The sequence below is a fragment of the Pavona decussata genome, unplaced genomic scaffold (assembly GCF_977016875.1).
Source record: "Pavona decussata unplaced genomic scaffold, jaPavDecu1.1 SCAFFOLD_73, whole genome shotgun sequence".
Lineage (NCBI taxonomy): Eukaryota > Metazoa > Cnidaria > Anthozoa > Scleractinia > Agariciidae > Pavona > Pavona decussata.
The window spans coordinates 495,850-510,264 of record NW_028145492.1 but is presented as its reverse complement, the minus strand read 5'-3'; the positions used below and the strand labels follow the sequence as shown (position 1 = coordinate 510,264).

The 14,415-nt window shown below is 35.9% G+C and overlaps 1 protein-coding gene across 1 annotated transcript; it reads left to right on the top strand.

Moving 5' to 3' along the window:
- The first annotated feature begins 207 nt into the window (after window positions 1–207).
- On the top strand, window positions 208–13,590 carry LOC146476725 (uncharacterized). Its single transcript, XM_085114206.1, has 10 exons — window positions 208–385; window positions 1,865–1,935; window positions 3,499–3,764; window positions 5,942–6,024; window positions 7,170–7,293; window positions 9,025–9,151; window positions 10,082–10,134; window positions 10,565–10,856; window positions 11,708–11,799; window positions 12,655–13,590. The coding sequence occupies exons 1-10, from the start codon at window positions 225–227 to the stop codon at window positions 12,772–12,774; spliced, it is 1,389 nt and encodes a 462-aa protein (XP_084970332.1). The 5' UTR covers window positions 208–224; the 3' UTR covers window positions 12,775–13,590.
- The last annotated feature ends 825 nt before the right edge of the window (window positions 13,591–14,415 follow it).

Here is a 14,415-nt window from a genome sequence, read left to right as displayed (position 1 = left end):
GCTTTGCTTCTCGGCCAAATATTCATTTCTCGGACAATCTCTCAGCCGCGGGCAATATCAGCCGACATACCAGGCGCCTGAAGGGGTTTATTTATAATCCCGTACCCAGATCTCAGTCGGTTCGGGAATTTCGAAATGTTCATAGGACACTGTGCTACTCATAAATGGCGCACCATACAGACCGCTTATATAAATGAGTGCGGGAACACTTCACATCTTTCAAAATGGAGCCTGTAAACTCGCCTGTTGCTGCGTTGAGTTTTATGCCAACTTTTACTTCTAACCAGGAGTCACTGGCCGATAAAAGTAGTTTTGAAACACCGTCATCTACGGTGAATTGTTTTGCAGAGGTTGTTGTGACTCAAAATTACTCGGACATTTCAAGGTAGGTGTTTGAATTAAGCTTAACTTTTTAAGCTGATGGCCGGTTGTTGAAGTCTTGATATGTTTCTACAATCTGCGCATTTAAGGCTTTTGCGTTTATTATACTAACTTCAATTCCTCGTATAAGCTCAAGCATAAGTTTTAAGAGGCTACTGTTCATTTTATTTTATTTTATTTTATGCAATATATAATAATTATGAACGAGACTTGTAAACACTGTACCGCACACTGTAGCTTACTACATTTATAAATTCCTGACAAAGGCTTTATACAAGTAAAAAATTACTATTACGTGAGAAAATAAAAGTTCTCAAACTCTTGTATCAATAAATTCGAACCTTCAACATCCCCTCCCCCAAGTATTCCCTGGACATTTGAGTGTCAGTACCGTGTGTGGGGAGTGAGCAATTTAATCGGGGTGGGAAATTTGAGCTGGATTTGTCTTTTGGTATAGTAGATTTGTGCGTGTGTTTTCCTAGTTTTTGGGAGTTTAGACACGATTTTGCCTTCGTGAGTAAATTACTCGCTCAAAACGTTCATCAAAACAGTTTCGAAGGTGTGATATTATTAATGTAATTATTGCTGTTTGCAAAGTATGAACATGCAGTGATTAAGGGGATTAGTTTCTAAAGAAACTGTGGTGCTGCATTTGTGGGGAGTGGAAATGAATGTTTGATCTATCAACAGAGTTGATACATGCAACTAAAGGTAAATTGGCCACCATAAAGAGATTCAAGTGCTGTCAGAACAGTGATTGATTGACAAAATTGTGACATTTGCAACAATCATTCTGAAAACAAAATACATGTAATCAATGCCCTACAAGAGAATAGTCAGTCTGGAACTCAGAATGAGCTGTTAAGGACGGTGCCTACTATTGTTACTGTGCATACGTTCTGCGTATCTCGAGATACTCGGGTTTCCTATGGGTGGTGCCTACTAATACAGTAATATTTTTGCGCGGTTTAAAACTATACGGAGAAAGCAGAACTTAGCAAATGCTTTTGGTATCTGATAAGAAAATTGAGGGTAACCATGCATTTTTCAGAGATAATTAAGCTTTAATTTAGGAAAAAAAATCCCATACATTGCTTTATATTTTGGCACTTTTTAGAGATTATGATTGCTTAGTTATCTCTGAAAAAATGCATGGTTACCCCCAATTTTCTTTTTGGATTCCAATAGCCCTTGCTAAGATCTGCTTTTCCCGCATAGTCATAAACCGGACAAAAATACTTTGGTATTAGTAGGCACCGTCCTTAAGACTAGGTAAACTTACTTGGGATCTGAGTCACAGTTGAATAGTCATGCTTTTGAACTCTTTAACATTATTTATTATCTGGAGACACATCTGAGGTTACATGTAATTGTATGAAAGTCAATACAGTGTATATATAGAGTGTGAGCCATGTGTTATTTTAATTTCAGTGTAAATGCTGCAATATACAGCTGTATATGTTTGTGTTATCTTCTCCTTCAGGAGTGTTCCACTACCAGGCAATGGAGTTGCAACATTTGCTGTTAGTTCAAGTGGTACTCTTACCTGTCCAGGTAAAAATCATCTTTTTGGATACAGTCATACTTTCATTACATGAACTTACATGTACTTTCAGTCAAAAACTGCATCAAGGAATAATTAATGTTGTGGTTTGAAAATCTTTTTTTGGTTTAAAATTTTTCAAACAAGTTTGATTTTTATTTCCCTTTGTCTCAGATTATGGTAATGAATACTGCACAAAGGAAAATAAATAAAAAATAAACTGGTTTGATCAACCACAATTTATACATGTACATATGTCATCCGCTGAAAAACAAGAATGAGGGAGACTAAGAACGACCCAAAAGAACCTTCATTTCTGAGCTCGAAGAGATACTGTAGGGCTCCTTTGGGGCAAAGCCCAGGCTGCATCAAAAGACAGGGCCTCACTTCACTTATTTATTTGATGTACCCTCGTTCATTAAATGCATGATATTATTTACATCTTGGGTCAGCGAATTTCTAGAGAATCATAAATAACAATAATTTGCGGAACTTAGCATTGTCCGCAATTTCTATGACATTATGTGGTAGATTATTCCAATCTCTAATTGGCGTGGTACAAAGACTGAAGATTACTTAATCTGAGTTAACATTCTTACAATACAGGCAACAAGCAAAGCCACCAAGTTCATTGGTGATGGCCATTGTTAACTGTACATAATGTTCTTACATGACTTGGACTGTTGTCCACATATACAACCTGTACAAAAGAGATTGGTTCAAATGCACAATTACAGCTGTACTTATAATATTAGTGTATGTAATATTAAGACTTAGTGATAGTTGTATCAGATACATTTGATAGATTTGGCACAGGATTAATATCCAATTTGAAATTGCATACCATAATATTATTTTTATATACAATATATATTATTTTATAATATTGCCATTATATTATTTCTTTAAAGAAGCTCTCCAGGGGCATATTTCAAAAATAATTTCATATTTTTTCGTTAAAAAGGAAGTTAGTATGCACATCAGTAGACTGGATTGCGCTAGATTGCACTTTTCACAGTTTATCATCCTTTGCAATTAATTCGGAGTAAATTAATTCAGCCTTAATAATATCTTATGCACAGTTATTTTTTCTCAAATTTTTCTTTTCACTGGTGAGGTTTGCTAAAGATGGTTACATGTACAAGTACAGTGTACATAATTTCAGTTTTTTAAGAGACTGTATTAAGAGACGTTAAAGAAACGGCTGCATCAGATAAATCTGGTTGACAGATCTAGCATTGGCCTGTAGCATGCCAACCTGATTGGCCCTCACCAGCCATAATAATTTATTACTTCTTTAAACAATCTCCCATGGCACTTCTTTCAAAATTGATATTTTCCCTTTATCAACATCTGTTCAATGAAATTAATGTTCTTTGTAGTACATTTTAAATGTGGAGCTGTTCCTTGTGCACTGTTATTTCCTTTAACAGTACTTACAGTGTATTCTCACTCATGAGAGTCGATGATTTGGTAATTATTTCCATGTTTCTTGACACCATTGTGCATCCATTGTCCTAGTACATGTAAATACAGATTATATTTTATAACTATATTGCAATTGGTACTTTCAGGTGCAGTGCTAAACAATCCAGTAGCCGTTGTGACAGTTCCTGAAAGCCAGCTGTTTGCCGTCCAGCAGCAGCAACAGGTTGATGCCATTCAACATGAAGCAGACATAGCAAATGACGAGGATGTGACAGGCCAGACACCAAATGTCAATGATGCACACGAGTTGACAATAAATGTGGATCATATTTCTCCTTCCTCTGCTGGTTTAACTGACGGTGGGGTATTGACAGAAGGAACATCAAACAATGCCTCTACTGCTGATCCCAAGGTATGTGGAACATATTATTAATAATTATATGTAGACATGAGTGTTTTACTGGAAAACACACCAGTTGTTAAATTCATAGACATGCAACTATATCCGGGACCCTAGTGGCATATTTTCCATATCCTCACTAGTGAGGTTATTGATGACGTCATTTCCTGTGGTTGTTTGTGCAAAAAGTCAGTGAAAAATGGCGAGGGACAGATTTGTCTTTATATGTACAGCTGTATAGTAACAAGAAAATTACACGGTGGCTTGAAGAACATGAATTTTATTTTCTTGTGTTAAAACAATTTTTGCTCACTCGCTGCGTTCATTTGTGCCACTTGAAAATAATATTCATAACTTTGCACTGCCGTGTAATATCCTCTATATGTACATTGCACATGTATGTGTATAAAACTGTACCATGTGGTATGATTTGGCAAAGCATACGTGTTCATTGTACATGTTTTTGTGCCAAAATGTAGCAAACAAGTGGCAGTTGACAGGGCTCGAAATAATTTCTGGAGAGTCTCCGGACACGATGACCGGCCCAATTCATTTTAGCTCGGTCACGTATCGTTTCTGGCCGGTCAAATTATATAAAATAAATAACTCTTAAAACAGGGGCCCATGAACCAAAACTGGCGTTATATATTTCCAAAAACGTTAGAGCACTTTAAAGCACTCATTGTCAACAACAAAAGTAAATTACAGCAGCAAAATGAAAATAAGCTTATGTGTATTCGAGGGCATTACATGTACATGACCGGCAAGACGAAAGGTTGACCGGTCAACTCCCAAATCAGTCCGGACATTGTCCGTTGACCGGCCGTTATTTCGAGCCCTGGCAACTTTCTCTGTGGGTAGGGTTAGTAATGTGTAATCAAATGCTGATGTGTGAAATTAGGAAATAATTTCTCGCACATTTTGTTAAAATTCTAATAAAAAAATTATAACTTTGATGAAATGCAAATGAGATTATGTCCTAATTTTACAAGTTTATCATTTGATTATCTTTTAATATCATGATGGGTGACAAATTATGCTCTCAATCGTGAGATTTTTACTTAATTATTGTATCAAGAAACTTTGCCATAGCAATTTTGTAATTTCACACGTCAAATTATATATTTCCCTCCAAGATCAAGAAGTAATTTGTCACCCATGATATTAATTCAGTTAGTTGTTTTAAATAATTTGAATAGAAAAGTGCTAATAAAGCTTCACATAAATGTGCCACATGCTTCTGCTGAATATCCACTTGTTAGATCATCAACTTAAATAATAATAATAATAATAATAATAATTAAATAATAACACACTTACATGTACATCCTCAAACAAGTTCACTGATCTTTATTATTAATTAATTTAATAATAAATGAAATTTAATTTGTGTCTTGCCTTAAATTATGTATTTACATGTATAGGTAACATGTAGGACGTGCATTAATTGCCTTTATACATATACATTGTACATGTACACCACAGATACTGAAGATAAGAATGGAGTTTGTGACTGATAATTATTATTAATATTAAAATTAAAAGAGAGCACATCATGCACATCCAATAACATATGAAAATGCATGTAATAGTCGAAATGTCAAGAACTATACCCTATAGACTATACATGACATAATTATCAATTACACTATACTTTTTCTTGCCACTTTGTCGTGCACTTATTTACAATAATTAGTTGGTGTATTGGCAGCTTCTGAGTATGTCAAACTTTCATGCATAGCACTGCCAAATTCGTAATAATGAAGTATTAACTGTTTTTTGGCCAAAATTGCTCAACTATTTGACAAAGAACCTGCTTTTAATATGAAATTTCTCTTACACTACCAGCAAGGAAATATTTAGGTTTTTTTCCTCAGAACAATAAACTATAATTAGTTTTTAGTGACTTTTCTAAAGTACACAAGAAGAACTTGAAAAAGTTCTGTTTATAATTACACTCTGTATTGTGTACATTCTAGCTCACTGTACATGTGTATGTGAATGAATTTACACTGTATACACTTGAATGTATGTTTATTAGAAAGTTACATGTACAATTGTACTGTATGTAGAACAGAGTGTGGACTGTTAATTGTTCAAGTTGATGCTCGATTCTTCTGACTGGCACAAGCAGTGAAGCATCTTTTTAAGTTTAAAGGCGTTTGTTTTTTCCGGACTTTTTTTGACAGAAGCGAAAAGGCGGTTGGCCAAAGGGCAAAAAGCGGAAGAAAGACTTTGGAGATTTGAATAAACCAAAAGCCCCAATAACTGGGTAAGTCTTTCTAGATAGTGTCAACTTGCCATACACATAAAGAAGCTGCACGTTATAGCTTTTTGTACCACTACTGTTCTCGTTTGTGGCCCAATACATGTGTATAATTTAGTTGTTTATGCAGTAAGTGTTATGTTCTTTCACAATCAAGTACAATAACGTTTGAAAGATAATAATGCGATGTTATGTTTTAAGCCTTGTGAATAAAATGATAGATGCATTTTTTCAGTCAGTAACACAGGCATACTCAGGAAAAGAAAATCTGAGTTCTCCCAACAGGAGTCGAACCTAAGACCTTCCGATTACTAGTTCGGATATTCTACTGCTGTGCTACAGAAGTCATGACTAGGCCATCCCATATATCATTAGAGCGATATTCTATGACTGTTTTTCAGGCAGAGGCAGTGTATTAATGATAATAGTACATGTAATAATAATAATAATAATAATAATAATAATAATAATAATAATAATAATAATAATAAAAGTAATAATAAGTAAAATCTTTATTACAAAACCTCAATTAAAATCCTATTTACAGTCAACCTGCTGTTACAAAAAATCCAATTAATTCATCAAAACACTAAATAAAAAGAGAAGTAACTTAACCTTAATAAAAGAAGAGGAAATAGATATAATTAATAATAGAAGTTCAAAATTCTATAAAATAAAGATAATAATTAAAATAAAAGTAATAATAATTATAACAATAATAAAAGTAATGATAATAATAATAATAATAATAATATTTTTTTAAATAATAAAATAATATTTTTATTAACATATTCCAAGCAAATTGCTATTTACAAGTTAAAAGTAGAAAAAAGAACTATTAAAATCTATTTACAATTCATTTTGATTAAAAAAGGGACTTTCAAGCACAATTTTTTTTAAAGAAAAAACAAAATAATATTCTTATTTGTATTTCTTATTCTTATTTGTAATAAAGAAAAATCATATGATCATATTCTAATTAAGTAATTAATAATAATAATAATAATAATAACAATAATAATAATGATAATGATGATGATGTTGACGACAATGGCGGCGACGACGATGATGATGATGATGATGACGATGATATAGCATTGTATCTTGCTTTGTAGAAGTTTCTTCATAGTTTTTCTCTTTAATTAATGCAGATATGTGAGATTCATTAACAGTCGCCGCGCTGAATTAAAGCAGCAGCATCCTCAGTTGACGTTTCCAGAAATAACCAAGTTGCTAGGATTGGAATGGAGTAACCTTCTACAAGAAGAAAAACAGGTGTGTGAAATATACAGGCTACTTACACAAGTGCTTTAATTTGTGCATTCATGTGCCTCCTGGTTCAATGGAACTACGAACAGTGCCGCACAAAAGTGAGCGTACAGGAAGCGCATAGCACACGGAGCCCTAAAAACTGTGAGAATCGTGGCTGTTTGGGTTAGGGAGGGCTCAGAAGGGTTTTTAGTCGTGCACGCGTTGCCCACCCACTCCATAGCTAAGGTGCACACGTCAACTTCAGGAATGAATCCAAATTTCTATCAAACATGTGTTTTTATCTAGAAGTTTTGTGTGGTGACCTATCTTTTTTTTTGTTGCATGCATGCAACATTCAGTATACTTCTTCAAATAGAAACGTTTAGGGGAGAGTTATCTGGTAGAATTTTCTGCAGGTGAAAAAAATGCCACTTTTAATGCTTGCAGTAGTGTTGTTTTAAAATAGTAAAAATACATGCATTTTAGGAATATGACTATAATTATTCTCATTTTAACATACATGTATTTGTAATTATAAATGTGAGCGCATGCTTCAAATGATGATTTTCAGTAAAGACTTTGGCAAATAACTCGTGATTAATACTTTATCGTGGCGTTGTACTCACCTGACTGATGACTTTTTTGGTTTGAGGTGTAGTACATGTTATGTACATAGACATGACCGAGCCTTTTTGGCTGCGGCACCAAAACTTTGGAATAGTTTAGTTTATCATTAATATTCGTACTGACGTAAAGTTTAAGCACGCATTTTTGTTTTTTTAATGAGCTTTTGTTAGATTCATATATATGTGATTTTTTTATTATGTAGTTTTATAGTATATTAAATTGTTATTAACTTATTATTTAATTCCCAAATATTCGTAGTTACATGTACATGTATTTCGTTAGACAGCATAGTACATTTCATGGTTAATTCATCAAATAATGTCGATATTTCATGTCTTGCATTTTGTTATGCAGAATTGGGCTTTAACTTAAGTATTCCAACTGCGTGCACCTACCTGACCAGAATGGCTGTTTTTGTGCTAGAGACGTTAAAATCGTCTGAGACTAATATGAAAACGGTAAATAAGACAGACTCATTTAACGTCTGACGACTTTAACGTCTTCTGATAAGTACGTCGTAGAGACGCACTTAACAAACGACTTCAATACCTCAGACGTAAAATGCGTCTAGTATAGAAACGGGACGCCCTAAGGGGGCCGCAATTAGCCCTGACTACTTTGCTCATCTGCACTTCGTTTCGTCCTTGCTCTCTTAGTCACCACAGCACACAAGTCAAGTGCATTGGCCATACATGTATCTACAATCCTGGGCCGGGTTGTTCGAAAGCCGATTAACGCTAATCTTTGATTGAAAGTTAATCGAGTTTTTCATCTCGCTCTTTAAAAGTGGTTAAAAAAAAAGGTAAAGAAACGTCTAAGCCAAAACTGAGGGGCAAAAATCTTTTGTAAGAATCTTTACCGATTAGTAATTAAACTCGAATCAAAGTTCACGTTAATCCAGGATTAGCTTAATTGGACTTTGAACAACTGGGCCCTTGCCATTATTTTCTGGGACAGATACGAAAATGGCGTTTGCATTGTGCATTTGTGTCCTAGATATATATAACCAGTCACCATAAGCTTGGTTGTGCTGTCAGTAAGAATTTAACTTGCATTTAACTGCCTACACACACATACAGTAATTGCATCGTTTTATCTTTTGTCTTTTTGTCCTTTGGGGAAATTAAGAAATACTTGGATGAAGCCGAAGAAGACAAAAAGCGCTACATCGAAGAACTTAAAATCTACCAACGGTCAGCGCAATATCAGGCATTTGTGAAGCGACAGAGCGCTAAGAAAATGAAGAACATTGTCGGTAAGGAGTACCTCTGCAGTAAATGTCCACATCAAAGTACGTCGTAATTTCAAGGTCTGAATGGAATAGATAGAATAGATACTTTATTCAGACATTGCAGCCATAGGCTGAATTACGTCTTGACTAACAATCATAAAAGTGAATAAAATAGAATTAAAAATATATCTCAAGGTTAAAAATTAACTAAATGTTCATAAACTGTATGCTAAGCTCCTAACAAAACTCTTCTTACAACGAACGGTCTTACAAAGGGGGCGAACAAACTTCCTCGAGTTCCTGAGTTCCTGACTGAAAGTGCTGCTCACTAGCTTTTGTGCTTCCATGTGAATGGCTGACACTTTCAGTAAATTTAATTTTTTTCACAAAGTAATAACAAAATAGAAACGTGTAATATGATTGAAGTGGAGAGTTTTCGCAGCGGTAAAAATTTAAAGTGAACCGATCTGCGACCGAAGCTCACTGCCAGTGATCAACAACGTGATAAGCCTCTGAAAGTTATACTTAAAGTTAATAATGCAATCGTTCCGCGCGCATTTCGCTGAGAATTATTGTTATTGTTTTTAATATACAATGGTCTCCTTCACAAATGAACTGATTTACGAACTACACCGAAGATTACGAATATTTGGTTTTAACAAGGCAATCCTCAACGTTTCGAGCGTTAGCCCTTCGTCAGAGCGAATTTGATAAAGTAATTTGCAAAACACGAAGTGATTCGAATTGCTGACGTTTCGAACGTTAGCCCTTCGTCAGAGCGAATTTGATAAGGTAATTTGGAAAACACGAAGTGATTCGAATTGCTGACGTTTCGAACGTTAGCCCTTCATCAGAGCGATGCATCACCACGTTTTCTTTAGAAACTAACCCCTTATCTACAGTACACCGAACATTAGTTTTTTTATGCATTGTTTCTTATGTAATTTGTTACAGGAGTGGACACTACTGAAGAAGTACCCTCAAGCTTGCTACTGAGTGATCAAGTGGTAAGAAATTTCCTTTTGGCTCAAGGCATTTTTTGAAAAAATTTATTTTATTCCCATTCGTACATCAGTGAAGAAACTCGGCTGCTATCCAAAGAGTTCTTTTCTTCATCAAAGTGATCAGTTGAGACGAATGCTTGGTTTATCAATAGAGTTGATAACTAAAGGTAAATTGGCCACCGTAAAGAGATTCGAGTGCTGACGTTTCGAGCATTAGCCCTTCGTCAGAGCTTTCCAAACGTGAGCAATCGAATCTCTTTACGGTGGCCAATTTTCATTTAGTTATCAACTCTGTTGATAAACCAATCATTCGTTTCTACTCCCCATTGTCGCAGCAAAACAGTTTATTTAGAAACTAACCTCCTTATTCATTTGATCAATTGAGAGAACGATGTTATGAAAGGGCTAATTAACTTGTTTTGTGGCTCACTAGGAAGACGATACTAACGAGCTTTACTGCAGAGTGTGCAACCAGTTCTTTAGCTCTCTGCACAACAAGAAGGAACACCTTTTCGGAAAGCAGCATCTCCTGATGTTGACTGGTGAATTTGAACGCGAAGCGGAACAAAATGCTAGCGGCACTGACAAAATTATCAATGACACTCCCGACCTGCCTGTTGCTGACACAGTGCATGTTGATCAAAGTGGTGCTCTGTTGCCATCAGAAACGGAAGCAATGATTTCCGTCGCACAATTCACGGAGAAGTTCTTGGAGCAGAACTTGAGTAAGTAAACGCTAATCTGAACATGGGCATCTGCAGGCCTTTAAGCTGCGGGAGACTTTACCTTGAAATCACCCTGAAGACATTGTATTAGTTAGAGCGGTTTTCGATTAAGTGTCGAAAGTCATTCGCGTTTGCTTTGGTGTTACCCTACTACGCTCTGTGATTGGTTAGCAAAACTCGCGCCACTTTTTCAAGCAATGAGAAACAAAGGCCAAACCAGTAGTGTTTTTCTCTCACGCACTTTCCAGCGCTTGGTGCAGGTTACAGGAATTTGCTTTGAGTTCTGATTGGTTTCCTGCGCTTCTAACGACTATACTGATTGGTTATAGTGATTACTTTGGGTTTGGTTTGAAGGAACTCATTGAAAACCACTTGTTTTATTGATAATGCTGTAATATAATTTGATTGTGTGTCCACGTTGCACATTATTTACATGCATTTGACAATTTCCCTTCGATATCGCCTGATACTTAGGCGAGGAGGCCGTGGGCAGAGTTGACTAAAGTCAGGGGGATATTCCGCAAGATTGTGCAAGGATGGATAATTGTTTATTATTCAACACATAGATAGCAAAGCAAAGCTTTATTGCAGAAAAGCTGGAGACGATCTTATTTTGTCATTTTTATCCCGGACACAAGAAATTATGTTTATCGCAGGGGTATCTGTTGTGTACAGACGACGAATATCGAGTACACCATGACCATATTTGGGAAGTGTTGCAATGTGTTGAATAATAACAGACCAATTTCGATATATTAAAATTCGTACTTGGCTACGAGGCTTAGGGGAATGGAACAACAGAAATTTCATTGAGGTTCAAACAGTTTCTTCGTTCATACATTTCTCAACAGATCGCGAGCTAGAACTTAGAGAACTGAGAAAAGTGGTTCTCTCGTCACAGCAGGAGAACATTTCACTTAATAAAGAAATGGAAGAACTGAAGGTACTATAGTTTATGTCCCTTGTTTCTTTTGCTTCTTCAGGTTTGTATATATTTGCCTCTAGCTCCATCTTCGATTCAATTCCCAAAAACAGAAGTCAAAGTACAATACATATAACCCTTTCACTCCAGCTCGATTAACAGTGGCATTTCATATTTTTAGTAGCACTCTGACAGGATTATGTTTTAAAATAATTGTTGATACATGGTGCAATGTATGCGACATATTTCATTTGGTATCTTGAAGCCTCCGTTTTTTTACAACGTAGTAACCAAATGGCGATTGAGGAAAAAAAAACAATCAAACAACGGGTCAGATGACACTATACTAAGAAAATACACAATCTAAAAAGTATTACAAAAATTGGAATTTACATGTAAGCCACAGTGTTTTAATACGATCCCTCACACCAATCTTGGAAACGTTTTCAAAATGTATTTTAGGTGTTGACACAATAAATTTATTATACACTTAAAAAAAATATTCGGTGTTGACTAAACCTCAAAAGGTTGTGAGTTTCACATGCGTGTATATATTGATTTAAATTCTGTCGTTGTAGTGAAGTTGCAACATTTTTACATCTAAAATAGTAACTATTACAGTAAACCCCGGAGTTTTGTATTCAGATACGGGGTTTAGATCAAGCGTAAGCACCTTTTGTCTGTTGTACACTGAAGTCAATCCTCACATCACAGTAACGATAATGAATGAAGCACTCACGAAACTGCACGACAGCTAAGTACTTCTGAATATTATTTGGTTGCCTGTTTGCTTTATGTACTTTTGTTTGCCATTAATACTGAACCTTGCTGAAGACATATATCTGACAATTTCTCTTGACATTTCTCACTTCGCAGAATTTGCTACAAAAAGTAGAAGATGACTTGGGATCTGTTAAAGCTTATGGAGCATCACTCACCGCTCAGCTGAATAGCTTGCGAATGGTTCCAACCCTGTTTGGTGTGATCAACTTCTAAAACGACTTCAGTGCCGTTTCAGATGTCTGATATACATGCCTCTTGGAACTTGTCAAACTTTAGCCTGTATTTAATATTAGCCTGTTGCTCAAACGTCCATCAAGTCTTGACAGTCTTAAACGACAGAGAGGGAACACAGGGAAGTCAATATGTTGTACATTGATAGGAGTCGATCAGATCTGTCGCCATTTTAAGCAAATGAGTGCTTTTATTGGATGTCGTGGAAAGGGCGTTACAAAGGTAGCTATGTATATGTATTGCAAACGTCCATTTCAAAATACATTCTCGGTCAAGAAAGGGCACTTGGAGAGTCAATATGTTGTACATTGACAGAAGTAATTTGTTGATCTGTCGCCTTTTTAACCAACGTTCTGAAATGAGTGCTTTCATTGGATGTTGTGGAACGGGTGTTACAGAGGAAGCTATTGCAAACGCTCTTGAAGTCTTGATATTCTCGATCAAGAAAGGGTACCTGGAGAGTCAATATGTTGTCGATTAACAGGACTCCATCTGACGTCGTTTTAACCAAGGTTCCGAACTGTTTGCTTTCAAAATTACATGTTGTGAAGCAGACACACAGCCGGTGATTATTGCTGCTAGGCTGTTCAGAGTTCCAAAGACAAGTGAACTCTGATCGGACGCTAAGGACAAAGAAGAGAAAACAAATCGATGGTTGTACCTTAGAATGCTGATTTATCAGTACAGTACTGAACAGTTGGTTTGTTTGCATGTTAATGTTGTTCTTCTATACCACCATAACCATCACCGTCAAATGTAAATAACTGTAAATAAAGTAATACTGAATTGAAAATCTTGTACAGCTGCATGTGGTTTTGCTCTAGCTGCTATCAGCCTATATAAGATTGCATTGGGCCTTCAGAATCTTTATTCGTAATACCGCTCTGAAAACTTGCCTAAGTTAGAAAACATTGTGCTGTACAACTCCGAAAAACGTATTCCACATGCATACATGCATTGACTAGAAAAAAAAAAGAAACAAATAACTGACTTGATTCTCAAAAGGAACAGACTTCATCACGTCGTGAACGTGATGTACATAGCCTGCGTTCAGCTGAAAATTGCCGTTAGCTTGAAAACTTCAAAACACCATGACGTGTTTATTTAGTTTTAACAAAAATACCGTCAATTAAAACAACACCACGGTTTTACTAGACAAAAAAATTATTGAAAGAAATGTGATGATATATTTCCAGCCTGGTGAATGAATGAGAATGATGTATTATTCTAGAAAGTGACGCAGGCATACTCGGAAAAAAGAAATCCGAGTGCTCCTATCAGGAGTCGAACCTAAGACCTTCTGATTACTAGTTCGGATTCTCTACCACTGAGCTACAGGAGACTCGTGGGAGCTAAGGCCATTAAACTAGGCTCCCACGTGTCTCCTGTAGCTCAGTGGTAGAGCATCCGAACTAGTAATTGGAAGGTCTTGGGTCCGACTCCTGATAGGAGCACTCGGATTTCTTTTTTCCGAGTATGCCTGCGTCACTTTCTAGAATAATACATCATTCTCAAAAAAAATTATTGTTGTCGTGTCCACTAGAGAAAAGGTATTCACGAGTAGCAGACCTATTAAGGAAAGACAAGCTCTTCTGGTGGCCAAATCTGCCAAGACTGGAGTAG